General features: G+C 34.7%; 1 protein-coding gene and 1 long non-coding RNA gene across 26 annotated transcripts in view; one reads left to right on the forward strand and one right to left on the reverse strand.

The window, feature by feature from the left end:
- Window positions 1-27,638, reverse strand: part of ANK2 (ankyrin 2) — a 767,321-nt gene that overhangs the window by 145,045 nt on the left and 594,638 nt on the right. For all 25 annotated transcript variants that reach the window (XM_077142481.1, XM_077142485.1, XM_077142502.1 and 22 more), the window contains 2 exons: window positions 18,175-18,273; window positions 14,487-14,585 (listed from right to left, as the gene is read on the reverse strand). In XM_077142481.1, the coding sequence (XP_076998596.1) occupies window positions 14,487-14,585; window positions 18,175-18,273 (198 nt within the window). The remainder of the gene's footprint in view (window positions 1-14,486; window positions 14,586-18,174; window positions 18,274-27,638) is intronic.
- LOC143668019 (uncharacterized) lies at window positions 928-4,686 on the forward strand. The gene is made up of 4 exons (XR_013168245.1): window positions 928-1,124; window positions 1,912-2,031; window positions 3,258-3,340; window positions 4,321-4,686. It is a non-coding gene; the product is annotated as an uncharacterized LOC143668019 (long non-coding RNA).

Raw genomic sequence — 27,638 nt, forward strand, 5'->3', positions numbered from 1 at the left:
AAACATGCAATATGAGGGCACACAGACACACACAGAGACACTCTTTGGGACACAAGCATTTTTTAATTTTCTAAAATGAAAGTTTCATTTCTTTTGATTCTAAAATATTTGCTGTAAGTTTTCCTAGTCACTCAATAGTGGCCAGAATTACAAGGCTATTCTTACCCCTTTTATGATATTGACAAGTTTTTATATAACCAAGGTCTCATGTAAAATCACATTACACATATCCTACCAATAAAAATTGGGACATTAGAACAAGACCTGAGGTTATAAACAGGTTCACTAATGTCTGAGCGCAAGAGCAATTAAGGACAATGAAAACCTAAATATGGAACTCTTCTCTTAACAAGGATGGGGTTTTTGTCTCTGCGGACTTGCTCAGACCAAGAAGGGAAACAGACCCATTAAACTAAGTAGACCCAAGTTACATATTCAATATTCAGCAGCTTCTTTAACACATTATAGTCTACAACTTGCCAAAAACTTCACCTCAAAGAATGACTATTGTCAATGTAAAGATCCAAAACCTCTCGTACACAACATATGGAACCATTCAGTCATATTCTTAGGCTTAACACCCTTTAGAGTATTTATTTATGTTTTATACATTGAAATACATCCACAAAGCATTTAAGGCCACTTAAAATATTGTACATGTACATATAGTTAAGTCAAGATAGGGCTATAAAGGTAGATCTGAGTAACCTTTCATTGCAGAGACCTGGCTGTAATAAGCAGAACACAGAATGAGTTAGCTAGACTAATTGAACACTCGGATTTTGGCAGCCATAGAAGGAAGGAAAAAGTAATCGATGGTGAGAGTTCTCATATTTCCGCAAAAAAAAGAACTTGGCATTTGTCTGTATGTAGACAATGCTGATGTCATACAAGGAACACAGAATGCACAGGAATTGGTTATCTAAATGTGCCTAGACTGTTCCTTGGAAGAGTTCTCTCAGAGATACTTACCATCAAACGAAGGCTGATCTCCCATACACGGTTAATGAACTCTGACTAACACATGAGGTAGCAAAGATGATCCACAGCACTGAAGAAAACTGTAGGGTGCGATATATTCTTACTGAGATAGAGGCTGCCCTCACACCCACGGAGAGGAACCGGTAACAAACCTGTCCTTCAAACAGTGTGTTTGAGCTGCTTTAAAAGAGCTGGAGGCATGGAGTTCTGGATCCCCAAGCATAAAAACAACCATTTGGACCTAAATAATTCTGAGAGAATGTGTTACCCCTTGTACTAGACTACTCGGGCTTAAAGCCACTGTGTGGCTTAAAACAACAGAGGTTTATTCTCCCCAGATTCTGGAGGAGACAATTCTGAAATCAAGGTGCTGGCAGGATCACACTGTGTGTGAAGCCTTTCGGGGCAGATCCGTCCTTGCTTCATCCAGCTTCTGGTAGCCCCAGAGGTCCCTCAGCTTGTGGCAGCAGAACTCCGTTCACTCTCTCTGTATCTACAGGGCCATCTCTTCTGTGTCTGTCTATGTCCAAATTTCTCTCCTCTTGTAAGGACTATATTGGGTTCAGGGCTCACCTTAATCCTGCATGGCCTCAGCTTAACTAATTACATCTGCACAGACCCTATTTCCAAAATTTTATGAGGTTCCAGTTGGTCATGACTTTATGGGGAATGCTGTTCCACCCAGGACAGAAACCTCATCTGGAAAAGGACTTAAGTGTGCCTCACCCACTCCCTTGCCTCCCATTAAAAGTCAGATTTTAAGCAAAATATATTTTGATTATCCTGCCTGGATGTATTGGCTTCAAAATGGATCAAGAAACAAAAAACCTGAGCTTATCTATTTTCCGAAGCAGGTCTGCCCAAAATGACAATTGCCATAGCTGTTGAGGTAATAGTTATTATTATGCTCAAACGATATTGCCTTAACAGGAGGAATTGCTGGTGGTATAAGGCATTACCATCCGCATTGAAGAGAATTCTTGTCTTTCCTTTGGCTGTAGCAAGTGAAAATTTATCAGTTCATCTAAGGCCAGAGTCAGGTGTTTAGATGTAAGTACCTTTAAACATCTAAAATTAGATTTCTATATGTCAATCGATAGTGCTTCCCCTTCCTGATGTTATAAAGTACATTATGCCCAGGCTTTGAGAAAGCTTTTACTGCCTGAGATTGATTCTCAGGCTGATGGATTGCCTAGCTTGGCCTCAAACTCCTCCTAGTTACAAAACCAGACAACAAATTGGTGAATGGTTTGCACAGATTTTAACTGTTTTAGTCCTCTTCTCAGTAATTTGAGAGATTATGACAATTATGAGTAATGAGATACTTTTGCCATAAACTGCTTTCTCCTCATGTGAGATAATAGTGAGATCTGAATTATAGCAAGATGAATGTGGGGAGAGTAACCTGGTTTTATAGTTGAACAAGAGCAAAAGCAATCTTTTATTTCCAGCCTTCAAAATGTGTTTTTCATTTGTAAGGGCAGAGGCCTGTACCAAGTTATGCTCAGATAGCATGCAGTAGAGCCTCTTGCACAATCAGATAGCTAATGAATTTGAGGTGCCATCATTGGTTTGAATGTGTTTCAAATCCTTAAAAATGCACATTTTTTTTTTAAAAACATGGGCAGGCACCGGGAATCAAACCCGGGTCTCCGGCATGGCAGGTGAGAACTCTGCCACTGAGCCACTGTTGCACTGCCCCACAATTCATTTTAATAAGCTGCTGTTTGCAAGTGAAAAACCATATACTTTCACAACATGATTTTGTAACCTTTAAAAATTGTTAAAAAGAAAATATCTCCCAATGATTTGGAAAGAACAGAATGTGTAGGTGAAGTTGGTTATGTAAACATTCTCAATGAAATTATAATCTGTGCTTCACAAATCTAATTTCACATAGGATATTTAAAATCCCAATATATCTTTCTTGGACATGAAACTTATGACTTAATAACTATTCTACTGTTAACTTCTTAAGAGAATAATTCATTTCAAACCTTAGGCTAAAGAAAATCTGAGCCAACCACTTGAAGGGACAACTCTATGATGCACTGTACAGAATTATGCAGGCAGTGAATTGTTAATAAATTGGTGAATGTAAAAATATTTTAACAATATTTAAATAAATAAATATGTTGATAATTGTTGTGTAGATTCTATTGGACTGGTTATAAGAGTAACCATATCTTCCATGTACAAAAACATGTTTGTCTTTTGCTTGCCCATTTATATTCTTATTTATTTTTCTCTTTTGATTGCATTGGATTTGACTTGAGTGCCATGTCGAATATTATCACTATCAACAAGAATCCTTTTTCTTGTTACTGGCTTTAAGAAGAGTGTTTCTAATATTTTACAGGTAAGCCTGATATTTCAGTAGTTTCTGTTGCAGTAGGTTCCTAAATTCCTAATTGGCTGAAATTGTTAAAGATTATTAAAATTTAAATCATCTATTATTTAAACACATATTTAAATGCAGCATTTAAAATATTAGATACAAAAATATGCTTTATAATGAAGGACTATATGACTCATAAAAATACCACCAATTAGTCCTTCTCATGACTTATTTGTGAGGCAGCTCCGTAGACAGTCAGGATCTGCCTAAATATTAGATACAGCATTGAACTTTCTCTATATTTAAAGAATATCAACCCATTTAGATCAAAAGTATGGATATTTTTTAAATAGCAATTTAAAATTGTTTCTCCAAACCTTCAAATGTGTGACATCAGCATCATGAATGCCTCGTTTTAAGTAAGGTGTATGAATATTCCACTTAAGACTCTTTTTCATTCTTATGCCGTAAACACAATATTTTTTATGATTATTATATTTGTTTTAGAATTTTTTCACATTTGGAATTACCCTCTGAAAATTCTCATTCCTTTTTCCATTGAATCTGTCAGTGTCTCTAGGGATCAGTGTGTACACTCGAAATATCCTTACTACTAAATTGCTTAAAGTTCTATAAGCACTTCTGCGTAAAATAATGCAATTTTATGCACCCAAAGTGACCCTGTTCCAAGAAGGAGGTGATAAACAAACAGACACAGGTCCTTGAGATTTCACTCTAAATGACATTCCCTTATATTACATCAATGAAATGACTTTGTTATGTTCTTCACTCCGCTAAGAATAGCCAGCAATGGGCATGCACCTTTAAAGGCTGGCCACCACTGACGCACTAGCACTGAATTTGGTAATAATAATACCAAAGCGTCATTGAGCTCTGACAATTGCCAGGCATCCTTCAAAGTGCTCTACGTAGATCAGCAAAATTAACTCTGCCAATAACCCTATGAAGAGGGCACTATTATTATGATTCTTTTTTTACAGGTAAGGAAAATGAGGGGCAGTAGTAGAAGAGATGGGCTTCGAACTCTGGGATTTGACAACTTGACTTCAGGATGTGCTCTTAATCAGGTCAAAGGGAATCACAGGCAATTTTAATCTCTTAAAAGCCTTTATTCTATGTCATTGTTTTAAGAGAAGAAATAACTTAAAGTGGAGAAATAACCAGAAGGCTCCAACTGTAATATGGAATAAGTGCTATAGTTAAGAGCATAATGGATTTGCTTATACATTTATATTTATCAGGTTCCCTCAATTATTGGGCTCTGCACTCTTCCCAATTAAGAAAAGGAAATTGCATACTAAAGATATTGGCAAGAATAACACTTGAAAAAGAATTAAGACTTTAATATGGATGCTAATTTTCATCTTTTAATTATGTAATTAATTGATGTTTGGACTAGAAACAAAATCACTGTGGGCCCACGGGTGGGGAGGTATCTAAATTCTCGATGTCCTCTCTATAAAACAGTAATTATGCCTGATCTATATGCAAATTGTGTAGAGAGGAGTAATTAAATATAGTCAGTAATTCCCCTTGTCCTTTTGGGTATTTTAAATAAACAAACCTGGAAAATTATATTAATTGAACAACAAAATGTAATCACTCATGAAACACCATAATGCAGTACAAAGAAAATTTAACTTAATAGAAAGGAACTACAAAAGTGATTACTTCTGGAGAAGGGCATGGGAGTAGGGAGTTGGGAAGGAGCGCTATAACTTTTGTCTACATACTTGTCCATTATTTCAGTTGTTTAGCATAAGAATATATGTATCTATTATTTTTGATAGTAAGATGATAGATTAGATAGACTGATAGAGAGAATAAAAAGAGACAGAGAGAAGAAAGATAGGCAGATCATCAAAACATACGGAGTATTTAAACAGATATCAGAAGACAAGGGTCACCAACGTGACTTTGGTCAAGACATCTGACCACTCTGGACTGCAGATGCCTATAAAAGTGCCGTGGACCTGAAATTCTCTAGTACCCACTTCTGGTTGCAAATTACAGTAACTTAGTAAGGGATTCGCACCCAAAACAAACAAGCAAAAAATTTAACAGTTCATTCAGAAGGGACTTCTCTTCAAAACAGTTAAAATATTTTCCACATGTTATTACCTCTATAATTTTTGTTAAAGCACAATGCTAATTTAGAAGGTTGAAAGTTTCTCAAGCAACTTCAGAAAATAGAAGAGTATCACATTATCTCTCAAGGAAGATGCCGTATGTGGAACCCTGCTCCAAAATGCAAGCTGTTTGATTATTATTAGGCAATGATACAAAAGATGAAAGAAGGGAGAGAAAAGTTACCTCTAAAATCTATGCAGCTGGTCCAATTTTCAAATGTGAGTTATGAACAAGAACAATGAACAAATCTATGACCTTTAGAATGTTTGTCATTAGTTCTAATACATCGTGTTCACACTGATGCAAGAATCCCTTCCTAGTCAGACAGATTGAAATAGCACATGAATAGAAGCGGTAAATCTATGATCTGTTTAAAAGGTTTTGATGTTGCTGACTAATATTTTGTTTCTTTCTTGGCCTTTCTTTTACATCAGATCAGTTTCCCAGTTTCTTTTAGGTGTCCTCATAGGTTTTACTGAACAATAATACTCTCCGCTGTTCTCCACTTCTTTATGACATTCTTGACTTGTAACGGCAAACTTAAATTTCCTTGTCCTCTAATTCCTAAGAATCAATAAATCTTAAAACCAGGGAGAGAAAGTCATTCAGGACCAAAAGAATCAATAACATCTGATCCATGCTTCCCACAAAAATTGTATAATAGCCTTCCTATGCTCATGAAGCTAACATAATAAAAATAGCAGCAACTAGCACTTATCCAATGATTGTGCTAAGTGCTTTACATACATTATTTTTTACAATCCTCACAATAACCCTACAACATTATTTCCATTTCACAGAGAAGTAAATTGAGGCACAAAATGTAAGTAACTTGTTTTATATCACAGGGCTAGTGGGTGAAGAAGGCAGTATTCAAATACAGGTTGTCTGATTCCAGAGTTTGCTCTTAACCACTGCTAAACTGAAGTTATTCCAGGATAAAATACAGTGCTATTTCACTGGACCTTACTAGCACTCATCCTGATTCTTCCAAGTGTGCTATATTTTTTATTTCATATTAAAGAAAAAGATCCTTTGTATAATTACTGTAATTTTTTTAAATATATGTCCCAAATTTCCTTTATTGCCTTATTTTTTTCAAAACAGAAATTATCTCTAAAACCTAGACCTTCTTCTACATCTCCTTGAATTCAATGCTTTGAAAGTCTCATTGAGGTCCACTGTTTTATTAACCGTTTATATCTGATTACCCATAAAAATCTTCATTCCAGAATTCTTCCCTGAGCTCCAGATTAGATCAACTGCCCATTAAAATCTCCTCTTGGATGTCTAACAGACACTTCAGATGCAACTTACAATCTCCCACCCCCCATACTGCCCACCTCCTCCACAAAAAAACTTGTTTTCTTCCAATGTTCTTGTGTCAGGGGCTGCACCACCATCTATACAATCAGGTAAGAGAAAATCCTGAAGTCATCATTGACAACACTCCTTTCCTGACCTCCCATATGCAATCATCACCAAGTACTTAGAAAAAAAGTCATAGATCTCTCTAAAAGTAGTTGCCTTTCCCCATCATGCAAACCACCACCACTCTATTCCAAGCTAACGTCACCTGTTATCTAGAGTAGATCACTGCAATGTTTCCAAATGGTTTGCTTTGTACACACCTTAGCTTCCCTCCGAGTTGTTCTCCAAGCTGCACTAGGGTGATATTTCCATAATCCAAATCTGAATTTGTCCCACTTCCCTGACATTGGGTTTAAATGTCAAGCTCCCCTCTTGATGTTTCAGTCCCCAGATACTCCATTTCTTTTATGCTTTTCTACATATGACTTCATTTCTCTGTTGCGCATTGCATCCCCTCTTACCTCTGATTTACATATGAACTCATTTTTTAAATAGAGCAGTTCAGTTATCCCCTCCTAAGCTCTTTTTTCCCCCTTATTTTCCCTGGAAAATATTAGAGAGCACACACAGTGTATATCCAATACTTACTGAAAAAAACAAGTGAGTAAATGATTACTTTCAATAATTTTCTATTTGCACGTTTTTTATTTAGTATCTTTTTTTTTTGCTCTATTTCATAGTCTTTGCCTCAAAGGATCATTGTTTTGGGATCTTCCTTATGATTTTGCCTAGCATCTTAGTTGCTGAATGTAGGCACAGGTGTTGTGAAATCTGAGATAAGATGTAAATTTGCTAAAGTCCTAATTTAATCATTTATTGCCAGAGAAACGTATTCTCTATTTTAACTCAGGAGAGAAAAAGAATTTCATGTAAAATTTGAACTCTTTCTCTATTAAGAAGATTTTAAGGTGATCTTTGTCACTTAAATCTTCACACCCGACTACAAATTTAGTTCCTTGGAAATGCTGTATGAGTGCTGTACTTGGATAGGCTCATGGAGTGATAAGTAAATGGGAAATCTACCAAAGATTATAGATTTGATGACATCTATGCCACAATTCACTCAAATTACAGAACAAAATGACAGCTAGGATTCAGCCATCCTCCACCATCTGTCCTTAGATAAATGAGCATAAGGGCAAAATAGAATTGCATGAGTTGAAAAATAGCTTTATTTTATTGCAAATGAAAATAACATATCTTTTCAGATATATACTAGTGGACTAGTAACATTAATGTTGGAGTTCTCCTGGAATAGGGAATGGGAATGTCATCTTATGCACAATGTTAGGCATCAATTCTCATCATTTCTCCAAGCATATCTATTTCTTTTGTTTAACTTGGAGTACTGAGGAACCTAGTCTTACAAACTTGCAGTCATCCAATAGGCTGATTTACAGAGTCAAAAGGACAAAACAAGTGACCTGACTTCTTTTTTATTCCTGCCAAATGCAAGACCTACCTTCATCATAATATTAGAGCATTTGTATTACAATAGTAATGACCCTAATTAAAAAAACAATTTGTATTACAATAGTAATGACCCCAATTAAAAAAAAACAAAGATCTTTTTAAGAAAGAACTAGTATATATATTTGGGGAAAAACCTAAGGACAAAACATTTTTTTTAATCTATGACCATGGATCCCATTTTGTACAGTGTGTGTGTGTGTGTGTGTGAAAGAGAGAGAGTATGTGTGTGTGTGTGCATGTGTGACAGAACAGAATGTTCCATTATGAGTTTTTGCTTCAAGAGCCAAGGTTGGCTCTATGGCCATATGGAAGTAGTTCAGTGAAATGGGCATGCTGGAAAACTGAAGGCTTCCTTCCTTTTCACAGCCCAATTCAAATTATTAGTGATAACAGTTAGGGTCAAAGAAAGAATGATTGGAAACCGCACTAAAGAAGATATTAATCACTGCATATAGCGGGTGTATGTGCCTCCAAAATTCTGGGTTATAGTGGCATAATTTTGCAACTGGCTTTCATGGTCATGGTCTATAGAAAATTTATAAGTTAATGAAATAATATATTAATCACGTTTGTGTTACAGATAGGAAAAGATTATGTTAAAATAGCATTTCTGGTATTGAAAGATCAGAGTGGTAAGGAGAAAATATGAAAGCAAATTCAAGAAGCTTTTAGTAAAATATGATATTAAACTTACTAAACGAGAGAATCTGATCTGAAATCACTCAGCATTAAAATAAAATGAAAAGAGAAAACAAATAAATGAACTCTATCCAGAATCCTGGGGAAAGGTTGAAACACAAGAAAGTCCAAGAAAAAGACGACGAATGTAGAGCTAGATGATAAAAAATAAAAATAAACAACATAGCGGCAAACTGTATTTCAGAAATTATATTTAAGTCTGAGATGGTGTTAAAAATTGTGTTTGCTAAAAGATCGCTCTAAAGGAATGGATGGCTGAATGAAAAATTCTAGACTATGGAAAAGGCATCACAGCACACATAAATCACTTTGCTTACTAGTTGCCTAACTTTTTTGTAATGCTTTTAGTTATCCCATGCATCTGAGAACACAGAACAGCAAAAAAACAAGTATCTTCAAAATCAGGAACTGAATGTTTTAGTAAGTAAATCAGCAAGGCCTTGGACCTCCCTGGAGGAGATGCAATTTGCAGAAACAGTTTAATTGGTAAATAGTGAACTATGCTAAGGTTGATTTGGAATGAAAGTGTCCAAACCAAATGATCCAGAGCCTGTGGCTCTATTACTCCTAATGGAGACCTCATTTCTGTTCTCATGCCTCAATTTTCTCTATATCTAAAATATGAATAATCTCTGGTGATTCACGAGTTGTAACAACAAAATGAGATGAAATAACATTTGAAGATGCACTTTATAATTAAGAGTTTAACTACAAGATAGTGTTATTTGGGCCATAGTTTTGTGGCACCTGGAATCTGTTCTAACACTATACTCTTTGAAAACATACTTCTTGAGAAGCCATGTGGGAGCTCCTGGTCCTTCCTTTCCTCCAATAAAAATCACATTTTCCTTCCTCTCTGTAACTATCAGGGAAGCCAGACCTCACCGGCTGGCTGTGAAGGATAATAAGAAAACTGTGGCTAGCCATGAATGTCACCGAGCCTGCCCTTCACATTTTGCTTGGTTTCTGCTGTCCAGAGATATGACCCATTCTAAGATCCAGTTTGCTTTTTCTTTTTTTAACAAATAGCTTTTTTTTTTTTTTTTTTTAACATGGCAGGCACCAGGAATCGAACCTGGGTGTCTGGCACGGCAAAAAAATAGCTATTTTTAAAGATCACTTTGTTTTATTAAAGTGGTCGTGCTGATTTTAATACAGGGGGTATAACAAAGATGTAAAGTAAAAAAACATTCTCATATGAATCAAAATGTCACTTTTTGTGGAGAAAATTAAAGAGGAGAAATTTCTAAGGTCAGGTTTCTCTGAAAGCAAGAGCAAAATTTCGTTCATGTTTTGTATTTTTGCAGACCTGAAACATTTATAGTTAATGCTAAATGAAAATTTTCCACCTTAAACCTTTTGTGTGGCTTCTCCTTCAGGAGAGGCAGCTTAGTTGGATATAAAGAAATTTTGAGCCAGAAGAAAAAGAAATTTAAAAAATTATGCTTTGAGGTCTATAATGAAGTTAAACTGTTATGGTGACCAAGAGAAGCGGTGTTGCCTAAGGAAGAAGAGTTAGGAATGTCAATCGACCCTCTGAGACTCAGTTTGCCATTGATAATGACAGAGAAAGTGAAGATCAAAAGAGATAATGTATCCAATGCACCTGGGGCAGTCTTGACCTAGAGAGTGCAGTCAACATTAATATTTGTATTATTCTTAATAGAAACTTCTATTGTTAGAATTTATTGGAGTCTATGGCCATGCCATTTCTTAACCATGAAGATTTTACAAGGATATTTTCAGCCTCCAATCATGTATGCGCAAGTCATTATGCCAAATCCTAAAACCTCAAAGAAGTATGAAAATATCGTTCCTAGGTTTACTATCTTACAGAAATTACACAAAAACATTAAAAATAAACCCAAGATAAGCAAATATCAACAGGCAAAAATGAATAAACAAAAAGTGTTATAAGACTTGAAAGGAACTTATAACTCTGAGAATATTAAAAAACATAATTTTCAATGCATAAATTATTTGATAGCAATATAGAAATCATTAGGACAATTTTTAAAAAGTCTTATCTCTGAGTCTAATAGTTTTATAGGTTAGAGAAGTAACTGAACAAATGTCCCACACATATAGATGGAAAGCATTCTGGCAGTATTTATGCGAGACCATTTAAAGGGTGGTAATATTTTCTGAAAGTGGCTGATTTCAGAAGGCAAACAACCATCTTCAAGACACATAACATTTCTCAACTCATTCTAATCTGACATCCAGCCCCATCACTCTACTGAAACAGCTTTCACTAAGGTTATGATCAGGCCTCTACAACACTGATTCCAGGACAGCCACAGAACCAAACCAAGGAACGACATGGTAAGGGTCAATACTTAAAACACACTAAGAACTTGTTCAATAGCAACCACACTGCTGTCGTTGCTGAGCTCAGAACCTTAAACAAACATTTGTTAATTGCTACTATATCAATCAAGTAGCTCCTTTGAAAGTGCTTAGATTGATTACGTTGGAGTTGAGGAACACTTCGTGAATGAAGGACATTGCCTACCAAAATTGGCATCATATTGGGTGGAGACCCATGTAGATCTCACAGTATCTATAGGGAGATGGGAGAAAAAATCCATAAAATGTATACTCTACCACCTACGAGAATTGGAGTACTTTACTGAACATTTATCTATTCCTTGGAACTTTCCAGATAATTTCTTAACTTCAGCAATAATTTGGGTGGTCCATTTCCCAATAATTCATAAGTTTGTTAAAAGCAAAGTACTACGCAGCCAACAAAGTTCCGATAAAGATAGGTTAATTCTGTATTTCTGAATTAAGTACTTAGAAAAAGGAATAATTTGATGGGTGCATGGAGAGTTTAATGGTTAGAATACCCGCCTGTCATGGGAGAGACCCGGGTTCAATTCCTAGACCATGCACCACCCCACCCCCCGGTAAAAGGAACCATTTGAGAACAAAATTCAGAACATATCTTGTGCATTCGGAATGCCTATAATGCTTTTCTGATTCTCAATAATTACTATGAGCACAGCTCCTGCCCATCTAACCTGACACTCAGTGTTACTACAATAAAAAAAATCTGTATCTTAAATAAGACAGGATTGAAAGTCATGTGTTATAAAGGACTCTATGTCAGGCCGCTGTAGCCCTAAAACCATACTTTGCGGAATTTGATCACACACAAGAGGCAAATAATCAACCTGTTTTATGTAAATTCATATTGTTATTTTATTTAAAATCCAATCATTAAATTACAACAATATAAGTAATAATATTTTTGTTACTTGGTAATGATGCCTACCTAGGTAATGTCATAGGCCTTACCAAATGACTTAGACTTAGGAAAAAGTCCTAAAGTTTATTTATTTATCTCACTAAAATTTTCTCACAATATATAAAATCAGTTTGAAGCTGTTCATCAGAATTCCCTGCAATATAAATCTTATATTAGTTAATTGCATACAGTACAAATAAAGATTATTTTAATCTCTTAGTGATGATATAAACCTTCTCCTAAACTCTTTTATAACCTGGAGTATGACTATATAGAAAATGCCCATTAGCACTGAAAGAAAATCACTGATTAAATGGCTTTATCTCCTTGAAAAGTCTCCAACGTATATAAATTTCCAATAATCGTGGTGTAATATCTGATATCATAGCTTTTAACAAACATTTACCTTGAAGCATTTGCCATCTGTCAACTTTTATGGTTTTAAAATGTTCAGCTAGTCAATAGAGAAAAGTAATCAAGATTTTTCACAAATATTAACAGCACCAACGTACATGTGAATTTCTTGTCAAAGTGGGGGGAGACTCCTAGAGCACTTGAACTTCACTATACTTTCATTTTCATGCTTTTTAACCACATAAACTATTGATTCAGGCATGTAGTTGGAGCTATACTTAGTGAATCTAGTTGCAACTTTCTTACCCTCAGTTTTCTCTCATTCTTTAAATTAGTGGTTCTCAAAATGAGGTCTGTGGACCAGCTGCATCGTTATCCACTGGAAACTAGGAAGAGATGAAAATTCCAGGCTCTACCCTAGAGCTGAATCAGAAACTCTAGGGTGGAGCCCTGAAACTATTTCTACAAGCCCTGCTTGTAATTATGATACATGCTAACATTTGAGAACCTCAAATGTTTTTCTAAAGAAAAAAGATGTTCTCTTGCTATAAATCAAAGTTTTTATCCCTTACTTTGGAGCAGTTGATTTTGGAGAGTTCTGTGTTGCCAAGCCTAAAGTTATATTATAATTTCCAGAACATACAGAGGGTATCAATTTTTTAAATTTCATTTATTAACTACTTTAGAATAATGCATAGTCTCAATAAGTGCTAAAACATTAATGGTGCATATAACTAGAAGTTTAAGTTGCAAGGAAAAAGAAGGTAATTAATTAAAACTACGTTACAGAGGTAAAAATGGATAATGTCTTCTCTGTTTTTATTTCAATAGATTCCTCCCTATAATTAAAGAAAAATTAATAGGGCTGTTGCTAACATTTGCCTTTAGCATTTTCTGGGTCCAGAACTTGTAGCATCTATACAACTGGTCATGTCTATATAATGCATGAGTAAACAATATAAGTTAGATATTCCTATACAACAGCCTTCAAAGGTGAGCTGGTGAGGAGATCCCAAAGAATAGACAGAAAACAGCTGGCTAATTTTGCCAATACCTCTCCTTGGTATTGCCTGTGCTATTAGAAAGGCTAAAAAAAAAAGTCCTAAAAAATAGAGAGAATGAGTGAGTTTGAGTACAAAGATATACAGCTCAATTCCTACAGAAATGCCAAGTAGGTAGTATTAAGAGCAAACCTTTGGACAAAACAATTTTTCTCCCCTCTCTTCCACCAGAAAAAAACAAACAAAAAAACTGGGGTCAAGCTTATAGTCTGAGATATCGTGATTAGATAATTATCCTTTAACCTTTTTCTTAATTTTATTTCTAGATTATGCATTTCCCATTTGTTACTATGTGTAACATAAGGCTGAGGGTGAAGTTCTAATTTGCCTGTCTCTCTTGGCAGTTTTGTAAAGCCCATATTTGGGGTGTGAGGTAACCAAAGCAGTGTGATTCCCACTTTATAGCAGATTTATGACTGGAATGTTAATCTTTTCAAATTTTTTAAATTTAGGGAGAGAAAATATTTTTATAGAGCAACACAGAACTTGCATGAATAATTCATAACACAGATGTTACTGTCATTCTGAAAAAAAAAATTCACCCTTTATATTCTTTTATAAAATGTACTTAAAGATACTGATAGACCATGCCCTTGTCAAACTTTCAGTTACATCAAGAGGGCGATCATAATACATTAAAATAGGAAAAAAAGCAAGAAGAAATGTTATAACATGGGTTAAAATAATAATGGAAGCATTTATAGCAAATGCGTCCGTCCGATAGCAGGCTAATCCTCATAAATCAACACCACAAAAATGTTCTAATTTAAATTCATTTACATTAGATAAAATCTGAAAGTAATACCTGAGACTGTGCATTAATATTGGCTCCTTCTTTAACAAGAACTTTGACAACTTCTGCTTGTCCAGCTAGAGATGCAATGTGAAGAGCCGTATTTCCTTTCTGTGTTGGAGAAACAAAATAGGAAATGTTAGAGGCTTTCAAATTTGTAGAAATCAAAATGTGCAGATATTTTCCCCTTTGCTGATTGCTTCAAGTAGTTAAAACTTGCCACTCTGTCAAGATAGCTGCCCACCTTGGGTAGGGGCACTTTTTACCATCAAAGAAACAGACCATTTATATCCTTCACCATATCCTGTAGAGTGCTGAGGACATAGAAACACTGAATTCTTATTGAATCAAATAATTTGGGATGTCTGTGTATATGTGTGCATTACCCTCTAAGGGATGCAATCAACGACTAAAGAGTCTTACCACGAGGAAAGGTTGACTTTGACTTAAAAAAAAAAGTTTACTGAACCATTAAGTTTATTTCACCTTGAAGAGAAACACGGGAATTCTAAATGGTAGTGACACTGACTTGGCTTTTAGTTGTGTTCCCAATCCATAGTTCACAGAATGCTGTTCAAAATATTTTGAATGAAAAAAATAGATTTCACGTGAATCACGTTACCAGTGATTTCTACCATTTGTTACATTGAAATTTAGGTATCTACAAAACCAATCACAAATGAAAAATAATTCAAACGTTTTGTGAAAAGAAAATACAGGTTAAGAGAGTAAAAGGTAATTATGAGGTGATTAAAATAAAGACTAAAAAGGGAAAAAATAAAAAATAAACAGAAATTTTGTAGATTTGAAACCGTAAAGTTCAAATTCCATCTAGTTCTCCCTCTGCCACCACGTCACTGTGGGTCCTTCAATCACTGACTTTCTATTTTGAGGTCTCAGTTGTTTAAAAACTGCTTTTTTTTTCGCATGGGTAGGAACCAGGAATCAAATCCAGGTCTCCGGCACGGCAGGAGAGAACTCTGCCTACTGAACCACCACGATGCGCCCATAAGCAGCATTTTTTTTCATAAACAGCATTTTTAAATGAAGAGTTTTAGATTAGATTTTTTGGGATCCAACATTCTACATTTCTAGTTTATGATTAAAGACAAACTGTCTTCAACAAATACTGTAAACCAATGTTCAAAGGTAGAAGCAACCCAAACATCCATCAACAGATAAATAAACAAAATGTGGTATAGCCATATAATGGGATACTACGGAGCCATAAAAAGAGATTAACGTTCTGATACATGCTAAAACATGGATGAACATTGATAATATTATGCTAAGTTAAATGAATCAGACACAGACACAAAAGGACAAAGTTGTATGATTCCACACAAATGAAATATCTAGAATAAGCAAATTCAGAGCAACAGAAATTAGAGGTCACCTTGGGCTTGGGGGGAAAGGAAATGGGGAGTTAATGCTTAAAGAGTAAAGAGGTTCTATTTTGAGGGATGAAAGTTTTAGTAGTGGAAGTGGTGATGGTAGCACAACATTGTAAAAGTAATGAATGACACTGAATTATACACTTCAAAATGGTTACAATGACAAACTTTAGGTTATATGTATATGTTACCACACCAAAAAAGTAAAACTGTATTTGACAAATAAATACACTTTACAAGAAAGAAAAAAAATAAAGCAACAATGAAATAAACATGTAAGTAGCTGAAAAACTGGCAGTTTCAATGAATATATACATGGGAAATCAGGGAGGCAAATGATTTGATACACCTTCAAACTGAAATTCCTAAAATATTTAACATTTAGTTGATATGGTCCAGGGAATCTTTAATAAAAATGTGTACTCTCTATATTCAAAGTTAGGCATTTATTACATGCAGTGAACTCACACTTTTTTATTTCTTTGGAGTTGCCAGGGAGTGTTTTGTGTATTTATTGTTCATTTTTGTTTTTTAATGTCCACTAGTACTGCTGTTTACTGTACGGTGAGCAGGACTCTGTGCGCTGGTGGTTATGCACGAAGTGTTGGGAATCCAGGTTAACTGAACATATTCCTAACTTTTTCCTCTACTTTTTTTGCATCCCATAGACCTACTGAAAAACAGGCAGAGGCTCGAGAACCCGACCACACCGTGTGTGGTCTGCACAAGCCCAGTCAGAGGACTCTGATTGGTGACTGCTTTTTGCCCAAATAAAAACTTCACTTTCAAAACCAAAGACTTTTTCTCCACTGATGATATATTTTTTTAATGCCTGTTGTTTCTGAAATAAATCCCTGATGACAAGATTCACATATATTTTAGTAAGGGCAGCATAAACAAAGGAGCAACAGTTTCTAATATCTTGAGCATTTTGTACATTTATTTAAAAATCAGTCCAATTCCTTTACAAACACTCATTATCATGAAAAAAATCTAATTTTATCCTTATCATTCAAGCTATGATTTAATCTCTCTACCATTAGAGTGCAAGGGGTTTTGTAGAGTCTCCTATTGAGTCAAATGAATACATTAAAATACAGGACAATTTAATTAAAGCATCAAAATGACCTGTTCATTTCTATTGAGAAGTATATCACAGCAACTTACGTCACAAATAAGTTAACCTTAGGAAAATAGGTGGTATTGTCTACAGTGGATTACATTATGTTAATCTACTTCTCTACATAAAAAAAGGGAGGAAAGAGAAAATATGGAAGGTGGGTGTGCTGTTTTTTTTTTTATTAATTAAAAAAAATTAACTAACAAAACATTTAGAAATCATTCCATTCTACATATACAATCAGTAATTCTTAATATCATCACATAGTTGCATATTTATCATTTCTTAGTACATTCGCATCAATTTAGAAAAAGAAATAAAACGATAATAGAGAGAAAAAATAAAAATAAAAAAAACTATACCTCACATGCAGCTTCATTCAATGTTGTAACATAATTACATTACAATTAGGTAGTATTGTGCTGTCCATTTCTGAGTTTTTGTATCCAGACCTGTTGCACAGTCTGTATCCCTTCAGCTCCAATTACCCATTATCTTACCCTATTTCTATCTCCTGATGGTCTCTGTTACCAATGACATATTCCAAGTTTATTCACTAATGTTGGTTCATATCAGTGAGACCATACAGTATTTGTCCTTTAGTTTTTGGCTAGTCTCACTCAGCATAATGTTCTCTAGGTCCATCCATGTTATTACATGCTTCATAAGTTTATTCTGTCTTAGAGCTGTGTAATATTCCATCGTATGTATATACCACAGTTTGTTTAGCCACTCGTCTGTTGATGGACATTTTGGCTGTTTCCATCTCTTTGCAATTGTAAATAATGCTGCTATAAAAATTGGTGTGCAGGGTGGGCCACGGTGGCTCAGCAGGTAAGAATGCTTGCCTGCCATGCCCGAGGACCCGGGTTCAATTCCTGGTGCCTGCCCATGTAAAAAAAAAAAAAAAAATTGGTGTGCAAATGTCCGTTTGTGTCTTTGCCCTTAAGTGGTGTGCAGGTTTTAAAGTGTCAGAAGTACTTTCTTAATCTCATGTTTGATAAGTCCCTAACAGAAACAGCTCAAACCCTGCAAAGTTGACCAGAAAGGGTTTTTCATTTTAGCTCTGCATGGTTAAGAATTTTGGTGCTCCAGGGAACCTCTGAAATGAACAAACTGGGACAATCAAGCTTTAAATCAGTTCACCTTTCCTAAGGAGAATAAATTCTACCATCGTGAGCAATACCTTAGTCGCAGAATCCACAGAAGACCCTCTTCCCAACAGCTCCTGAACCAGGCCAACATGGCCTTCCTTGGCAGCCAGGTGGAGAGCGTTGAGTCCATTCTGAGAAGAGAAGCAAGCGGGTCTCAGAAGTGGAGTAATGATGAAGAAAGACAGTCCCTGATCTTATGCAAGCATAGAAGCCAGAGAACATGCAGCACTCTCATCTTTTACTTTTTTTTTATCTTTATGTGAGCTTGAAAAATCAGTAAATTCAGAGAGACTAGTATCCAGAGAAATTTTGGTTCAGAGAGGCAAATAAAGGTAAATAGTTGCTCAGCAGAAATATGGACTTCGCAATTCTTTTTCACCAAACTTTTTTTTTAAGCAAGAAATATCGACTTACTTTACACTGAGAAAAAAAAAACAATTTTTTTTATTACTTACAGCTTCGGAACTATAATCAGTAGATGAAAGAAGAGGGGAGGAGAAGAAAGAGAAGAAGAAAGCATCTTCTCAATATTTGTCAGTGTTTCCTATTCAAGTTCCTTGATTTTAATATTCCTCAATATCATGTCTTCCCTTCATGCCATGGTAGAAATATTCATACTACAAAAATCAGGGTTTCCCTTTCCTCTATTCCCATGAGCCAATTCTAAAACATTTACCAAAATATCACTACCTGGACATTGAGGTCTGAGACGTGTGACAATAGTTTCATCACTAAAAGTGCTGACCTAGAAAAATGCTCCCCCATGGGCCCTTTCTCCAGGGTACGGTAGCATGAATCTAGTCTTGGTTTATCTCTACAATTCTATATTCAGTTTAATTCTGCAATACAGGCAGCGTGTGGAATAAGCCTATAGGGAACTTCGTTTACATTTTAAATAGAGAGTCAAGCATTATAGACTAATAACCAATTATTTACTGCTTAAAATAGGTGCTCTAAACTGGCTTGAAGATTATCTCCTCAACAGTGTTACCATGAACGCCACTTTCTACAGATTCAAAATGGAGAGGTTTGAGGATAAAGATATTTTAAAAGGTATGCAAAACAGCTAGAATTTTATGAGTGATTGACTCTCTGAAATCTAAAGGATTTAATAACACCTCACCTCTATCTCCTCTCTGGGAGCTATTTCTCCTCCCACTCTACAGCATCAGCTAGCTAAGAGCCACTAAACTTCCTGCTTTGTGCTTCAATAAATATTGACAAAAAGTTTTTAAAACATCAACAAAGGTAACAAGGCATGATCTCACGAAGACTAGATCGGCAACAAGACAAAAACTTATGAAGTTCAAATGTATTATAAATTCATCTGTTTCAGAAGATATCCTCAGAAGGACCCCAATTGCCCAAATTATTTCTTAATTTACACCATTAGACTTCCCTTCATGAATTTAAAAGAAAGCCTAACATAATTTCCCCCAAAGAAAATCCTTTAAATCTACAAAACAAGATAAAACATTTGCTCAATAACTGGCCAACTTTTTTTCTCAAAAAATTACAAGGATGATCTTCTAGGTTAAATGTTTTTCAATAAGGAAAAAAGTACTCTTTTTTTCGAATACAAATATTCTATTACAAACCACTGCAACACTTTTGTATTATTTGAAAAATCAAAAAGAGCATGATAAAAATGTTCTGTATGAAGAAAAGTCCAGAAACTAAACTGTACGTGATATATAAATCAAAGCCAGGGCTGCATGGATCTTAAAGGTTTCTGTAATACCAGTACTTCTGAAATTAGAATGGTTATGAAGATGCACATGATGGATGAAATTCCAGTTATAAATGCTATTGTGCTTTCTTTAAAAATACAATCCACTGAGACTATTATTATAATATCGAATACATGTCATTTAGTGATATGAAGTAGAAGATAAGGAGCTTTCTTTATGCTGATGACTAGACTTCAGAATCTCTGACCACAAACAGATTTAATTAGCAATTCATTATGTTGAGTAAGTGTTATTAGAAAAAACACAATTTCGTGTCAACTGATTTAAAAAACAAAACGTTTTATCTTAGCACGAACTAACATATCAATTAATCATATTTAAAGTGGGCAATGAAAAATAATCCCATTCAACAGTGCAATGCAGCTAACTCCTGGAGAATATATTTGCAGTTAATCCATACCGGTGAGCTACTGGGCTGTACTTCCAAGAATCAATTTACCACAGGAACCACACTAACAATTTTTAACTTACTATTGTCAGTTGGTAATATTGGCTCACATTTCAAAGCAATTTTTTTGTGTTTGTTATTGTTGGATAGTTTTGGCTTTGTTAGGTGGGAGAAGAGGAAGTAATTAGACATATGCCCTCACCTGGGTGTAAATAAGGGGCAGGTTCTAGCAATTTCCCAGTGGTGCCTTCTGCATGTTGTGTTCTAAGACACATAGGTCCTTTTTGTCAAGGCATAACATACTGGCAGTTGCAATACAGAACGTAGAACATTCAGTATGAACTTTACTGGGTTCCGACCCTAGAGTATCCTGAGATAATTCATATTTAACAGAGACAATCCAATGGGAGCTATCGACTATTCAATCCCCTAGATTAACATCCAGATAGCTACTCGGCTAGATCACAAGAAAGGAATGTGCTTCCAGCACATTCTCTCTCTTCCTTATAGAAATAGCTTTGTTGGAGTATGAGATATTATTACATACTTGGTTTTTAAATAAGGTAGATATAAGAAATGCCCACTGAGCAATATTTATGTCATTGTGTCTATTTTACATGGATTCTTCTGATAAACTGTAAATAAGAAAATGTTTAGTTAACAGGAAAAAGCCCTATGCCTTCTTTTACAAATCTTTAACTCAGGAAAATTTCATAATTTATAATGTTTGCCTTTTTTGTTAGCTTCCAGGAAACCTAGGAAAAATTCACTACCCATCTGAATTAAGCAGCTTTATTCCTCTCTTTCTGTTACTTAGTTTTGCTTTTGTCTTGTTTAGTTTCATTTTTAATGATGGAAGAATCGGAGTATATATGAGTGTGTATATGTGAGTATGTGTGTAATCATATTACATTACGTATATGTATGGGTTATACCACCAATAATTTATTGTAAAAAAAGTCAGCCCTTTTTTATTTCAAAACGCTAGTATGTGGGGTGCTCGCCACACTTAGTTCACTGTATTCCCTACTTCCTGGGACATATAGACAGCAGTTAGACTTTGATTAATAGCATTACTTACTCTAATAAGCTACTCAGGGACTCTAAATACTGACCAACAGCTTGGAAAACGCTTAGAAGAAAATATGAAATGATAAAAAATCAAAAACACAATTCTAAGAGGAAAATCTAAGAATTAATTGATTGAAAAATAGAATGCTAGACAGTGAATGAATTTGCTCCAGGATACTGGAGAATAAAAACCATTATTGTTCTATCTCTATAGAAGCACATCTAGAGGAAAAAGATAAACACACAACAAAGAAAATTTAGATTAGACACAGAAAGAACATCTTTATCATTGAGTTGGTTAGAGAAGTAGGGAAATGTTAACCTTTAAGGTTATTATTAAGATAGCAGTCTCTCATTTTATATTCAACTGACTGAATATGCCTTTCTCATTCTCTTCCTTCCTTCCTTCCTTCCTTCCTGCCTGCCTGCCTTCCTGCTTTCCTCCCTTCCTTTCTTCTCTCTCTCTCCTCTCTCGCATGGTGTGGTCAACTGCAGGGAGAAATGAAAACTGGAACTTGGACCTTCTTCTGCTACTAATTAGCTGTGTGGTCTTGGGCAAATCACTTAACCTCTCTGGACTCTACTGCTCTCATCTATACATGATAATGATAACAATGAAAACTGATGATGATGAAAACAGACAGACAGATAAACATCAATTATGAGCTAGAGATTGCTTTAGCTGCTTTACATATATTATCTTTTATACTCACAACAACTCTCTAGAAAAATCTAATGGAAATGAGTAGACAAATTAATACTACTTAAGAAATTATTGATTTATGGCTGTTTAAGATTTTAAAACTGAAAGGGATCTGAAATATCTGCTAGTCTAGTATAGATGAGAAAACTGAACTCAAAGAGGTTAGTGACTGGCTAAGATCAGCATGGAATCTAAGGCCAGGTTTCCCTATTTCATTATAATAAAAAATATGTCATAAGTCCTCAAACTTAAAATGTCCTCAAGGTAATATTCTTGGAAAACAGAAAGATGAGATGGAAAAAACATAGATTTTATGGTCACTAGTATTACATATTAATTCAAACCCTGTTCACGGCTACCTAAATAAACATTAGTTCTTCACCTACAAAGTGAAGATTATATTCTGCATCTGACACAGCAGTGAGGCTTAAACAAAAGAATGAGTTTAATGTACCACCCGAGCAGCTAGTACACCCTGCTGATTACTCGTTTCCATGTTCCATTTGCCTTATACATATAATATTCTAGTATTAGTACTGAAAAATTTCAACATGAAAACTGAGATACATTATTTTAAACATATAATATGGACCCAAGCCACTCAATAAAATGTTATTTTATAAATAATCCTAGAGATTAATCAAAATTGCTTCTGGATATTGTATCAGATATAGAAAAAGAAAAAGATACTATTAAAGTGAAGGTTGTAGAGGTTGTCTTTCTTTGATATATTGTGGCATTAAAATATAATAATGACATAACAATAACAATAACAACAACCCATACTTAAATTCCAGCTGGTCCTGGCTGTGGGATTAAAATGAGTTTCATTATGATGCTGGAGTGAGAAAACCAGGATAATCCTAACATTCCTGATAAGGCCTCCAAATTTAGAAACAAAAGATACGGCATTGATGTATATAGTATGATCAGAGTTGTAGTACAAAGATATGCTATCTAATGGACATCTATTGAAATGTAAATATATGAAGGAAGAATTTTAACATTATGAAAGAAGGAAACTACATCAAGGCATAGACTCATTTCTAGCAATGGTTTAAATATCTGTCAATTTCATGTATATTGCATACTGAATAAAACAAACCAACCGGCTACTGTTGATAAGTCCTTGATAGTGGCTAAGAATAAATTAATGTTTTTGACAAAATAGTATGAACTTGAGTCTTTTAGAACAAACAAATATTCATTGGGATCTCATGTGAGAAAGATATTGGGCTTAGATATAAAGAAGCTTTTATAGCTATGTGAGTCTTAGGCAAGATATCACCTTTGATGCTAAAATTCTGGAATAATCCATTATCTATATAATTTCATTAAAACTACTAAATAGATCAGGTAAATTATGAAAAAAGAAGAAAGACTTAATGCTACTTTGAAACAATCATGTGCACATTCAGTCAAACCTAAAGGACAGAATTTTCTTTTCTGTTTAGCACCACTATCAAATTTTTATAAATTTTTAAAAATTTTTATAAAGTAAAATTTTGTATACAATTGGATTTTTCATTAAGCTCTATTAGGTTATTTCTCTTGCTAATTTTATGAGATTTTTTTGCCCATCCACTGCTTTTTTTTTATGATCAAATAAAACTAATGGTTGACACCTCAGGTAGAACAAATAGCCAATAAAATTTTTCTAGAGCCTTTCCAATGTTACACTTCTGATACAAACAGGGAGCCCATACTGGCTAGTCCATCTGGAAAAGCTGAAGAATACATTCAAGAAGATACGGCTAAACTTACATAAAGGTTAAATGCTTGCCTTACAATCCACCGAACTGTTTTGCTTCTTAGTGTTAATTTATAATCTATACACCTTAGTCAACAAGCATTTGTGAGGCACCCACCAAATGCTCATATCTGTGCTAGGTTCCAAGGGAGAAGCAAAGGACACATGACATAGTTTCTGTTCTATTTATCATTAAACAATCACAAATCAATAATGTACTAGCATCTTTGCCTATGATTTTATTTTCAAATCTCTGGCCACCATGCAAAACAAATTTTACACATTGAATTTAAGGGTCTCCCAGTCTAAGTTCTAAGCATTTCAGAAAAGTACGACTGACTTATATAGCCTCATTAATTATAGTAAAATTGAAATATTTTGAATGAAGTGATTGAATCTCTTTCTCTTCTTGAATAAGATTAGAAGGAAGAGAAGAAGAGTAAAGGCACATCAAAAGGCAGCAATAGAGAAGGGAAAGTGATAGCCCCCTTTTCTACAACTTTGAATGGGACTAAACTCCTAAACCAGGAACTCCTCAAGAGGAACTAAATGCCTATGTAGAGAGGTACAGATAGTTACGAAGTATTATTTATAATTTCACTCTGCCATTAGCAAATTAACATTGGTAAAAGGACTGCTCTGTACAATGGAGAGAAAGAAAAAAAAAACCAAAACAAAAATCACTCATTTACATCTTCCCCATCTATTTCCACTCTTTGAACCCATCCATCATCCATCTGCACTTTTACCACCTCTTCCCCGATGGCCGCTCCAACCCATAAGTACTCACTGTGTAAGGAATTGAGGCTTTATTTAGTTTTATGAAGACCAGGAAGAGCAAACAAAGTGCCATTCTTGCCAGACACAGTTTAACTGATTGGATTGCATCCTTGGCTGATCTCCAGACATTTCTGATCTAATAAACTAAAACAAACTATGGCTGGCCCGAGAGGAAATTTGTTTTATTAGTGAGCTAGCTATTCTTAACACTTCAAGATTTCCTTTATAATTTCCAAATGATGAATTTTTTAAAATGTTTTCTCTAAGCCTTCATCAATCCTTAAATATCTACAGTGAGACATGGAATTTGGCAGATCATTGATCATTCCATAGAGAAAAGATTTAGACTAACAATGCTTTGAGGATGCCCATTACATAGTCCATTCCTGGGTTTCCTTTTCACCCATAGTGGAGTCCCACCCAGTGCTCTTTGCTGGCAAAAAGGGCAGTTCCCTTTTTTTATCCAGTGGTCTTTCTTCCCACAGATTAAAGATTATCGTATAATCCCAAAATATAGAAAATAGTAGGCTATTTGATACTTTGAATAGAGGCAAAAATGGTAAAATAAAATTGATCACATAACCTCTGGTCTTAAATACGACAGAGTGCTAGTCTGAGAGAAGAAAGAGTTATGAAAACTGATCTCCAAAACCTTAGTAAGATCAAGAGTGGGTAAAGATCTTGTGTGGGTGTTAAGAAATAAATAATTGATGAATGAAAGAACCAGAAATGCAATGGCCGATATTATTATATTGTTGTATAGGCATTCTATGTTATCATATTATATTAAGATTTATTCCATTCTATCCTGTTACATTCCATATTTGTCATTACATTTTGCAGATGGGGACACTAAAATTAGCAAAAGTTAAATGATTCATCTCAAAGATCCCTATCACTAAGAAGAAGAAGGAAAAATTCAAACTCAGATCCATCAAATTCCTGAACTCATGCTTTTTTAAACAAAATAATTAAACTTTGACCCAGTGTTTCAAACTGCAGATCATGATGCATAAGTGAGTCATAAAATTAATTTAATGGGTTGCCAATAAGTACATTTCAAAACATGAAATAGAATTTCTTTCAAGATAGAGTGTACTGCGGATGGCAAGTGTCGGATTTATGCTTCTCTGTGTATGTATGTTCTGGAATATGAAATAAAATGTATTTCTCCCTGTGAATGACAGTCAAAGGTGCCTAGAAAACAAGGAAATTTAAGCAAGACCCAGGACATAAGGACAAGTGGGGAAAACCAGAAGTTCTTTCAGATGAAATAAGTAAAAAGCTGGCACTCACAAAGATCCTATTTAGAGAGGAAGGTGGTTGTTTAAGAATAGTTCTACAGTCTATTTATTTGAATTTCCCAAAGTTAATAATTCCCATTTTATACCAGTGCTGTGATTCAAATAGGAGGAGTGACAATAGGATATACAAGAATTCTTTGTTTTGAAGAAACTGGCTGACTCACTAACAAATGTATTATTTTATACCAAATTCAACTGTAAGCAGCACAACACTGCAAATTCAGAAAAAGAGTGAAGAATTATGATTTCAAAGTAATTACTTGTTAAAAGTTACAATGTGCCTGAACTCAGAATGATTGCTGCGTGAAGCACTTCCATGCCCACAGTTTAGCCGATGTAAATAAGCACAAGATTCCTTAAGACGCTACCACTGAGAGTTGCCAACTCAGGAAGCCTTAGCTGTGTAGGAAGAAGTACATTCGGCTATTTCTTTTCACTGATTGTTGACTACTTGAGGATTAATTGTTGCTTTACAATGTTACTGAAATAAATGTTTAGCATACGGGTTGATATTTTTTAACATTAAAAAAATACATTTGGAGTTCCAAGAGAGTGCGGTATAGTAGAGAATGCGCGTCAGGCAACAGAAAACCTCCCCATTTGCTATTAAGATGATTTAAGGTTGCTTCATTAGTATAAAGGGGAAATTTCCCATGCTGCCTACTCCAGATAATTATTTTAAAGAATAATAAAAACTGTATGTAAATATTATTTGGAATCTATAAAGTGATATACAAATGTAAGGTATTAATGATACATTCCTAATTCTTGTCTTCCACCCTTCTGTCTGCTAGTGCTTTCTATCACTAAGATATGGTCAAATATGAAAGGGTGAATTTAGCATCTTTGAGTCCAACATAATGATATTTACCTGGAATAAGGAAATTAATGATTGATGCAGAAATAATTTACTTTAAAAAAAATACTTTGGGGTGGGCCATGGTGGCTCAGCAGGCAGAGTTCTTGCCTGCCGTGCCAGAGACCTGGGTTCATTTCCCGGGGCCTGCCCATGCAAAAAAGAAAAAAAAAAACACAACTTTGAATTCTAATGAAATTCTAGAAGCAGATGGACAATGGAATCCTGGTCCATGAGTTGCCACCAATAATTCAAAGAGTTGCTATTTTACTACCGAACATTTTAACTCCCTTAATTTCAATGCCATTTTCACATGATCTCATTTCTTTGTTCAGATTAATTTTTATGAGAAAGCATAGATAATTTCTTTACTATTTGGTTTAATACATGTTAAAGCAAAACACTTACATAAAGTTCAAAGAAGAGAAAATTACTTTTGCTTTTTATGTCAAGGTTTAAAGGCATTTCCACATTACATCTAAAAGTTAGCAGCAAATTATTCCAATAATAGCTAAAACTTATTCAAGTTTTTCTTACATGTCAGGCCCTCTTGTAAGTTCTTAATTGCATTAACTGATTCAAGGCTCAAGTGAACATTAAAAGTTATGAAATACTTGATGATTCTTGCTTAGAAATTATACTCTTAACCCTACAATTAAAAAACAATCTATAGATCCTGAATTATAACCTCTTTTAAGCTTCTTTAGAACTCAATTTCTCATTGGCTCTATTTGCTATTCTGAGGAATAGGAAATATCTGTCTTTCTTGTATTAAGTCAGCAATTAAGGATAAGTTATATCCTTGAGGGCTCTAGGCTCATAACATCCAAATGTGTCAACATCCAAGGAACATTATGAGGAATTGTAGAATTTTTGGCTAATTGTAGAATTTT

Source organism: Tamandua tetradactyla, chromosome 24 (genome assembly GCF_023851605.1).
Source record: "Tamandua tetradactyla isolate mTamTet1 chromosome 24, mTamTet1.pri, whole genome shotgun sequence".
Lineage (NCBI taxonomy): Eukaryota > Metazoa > Chordata > Mammalia > Pilosa > Myrmecophagidae > Tamandua > Tamandua tetradactyla.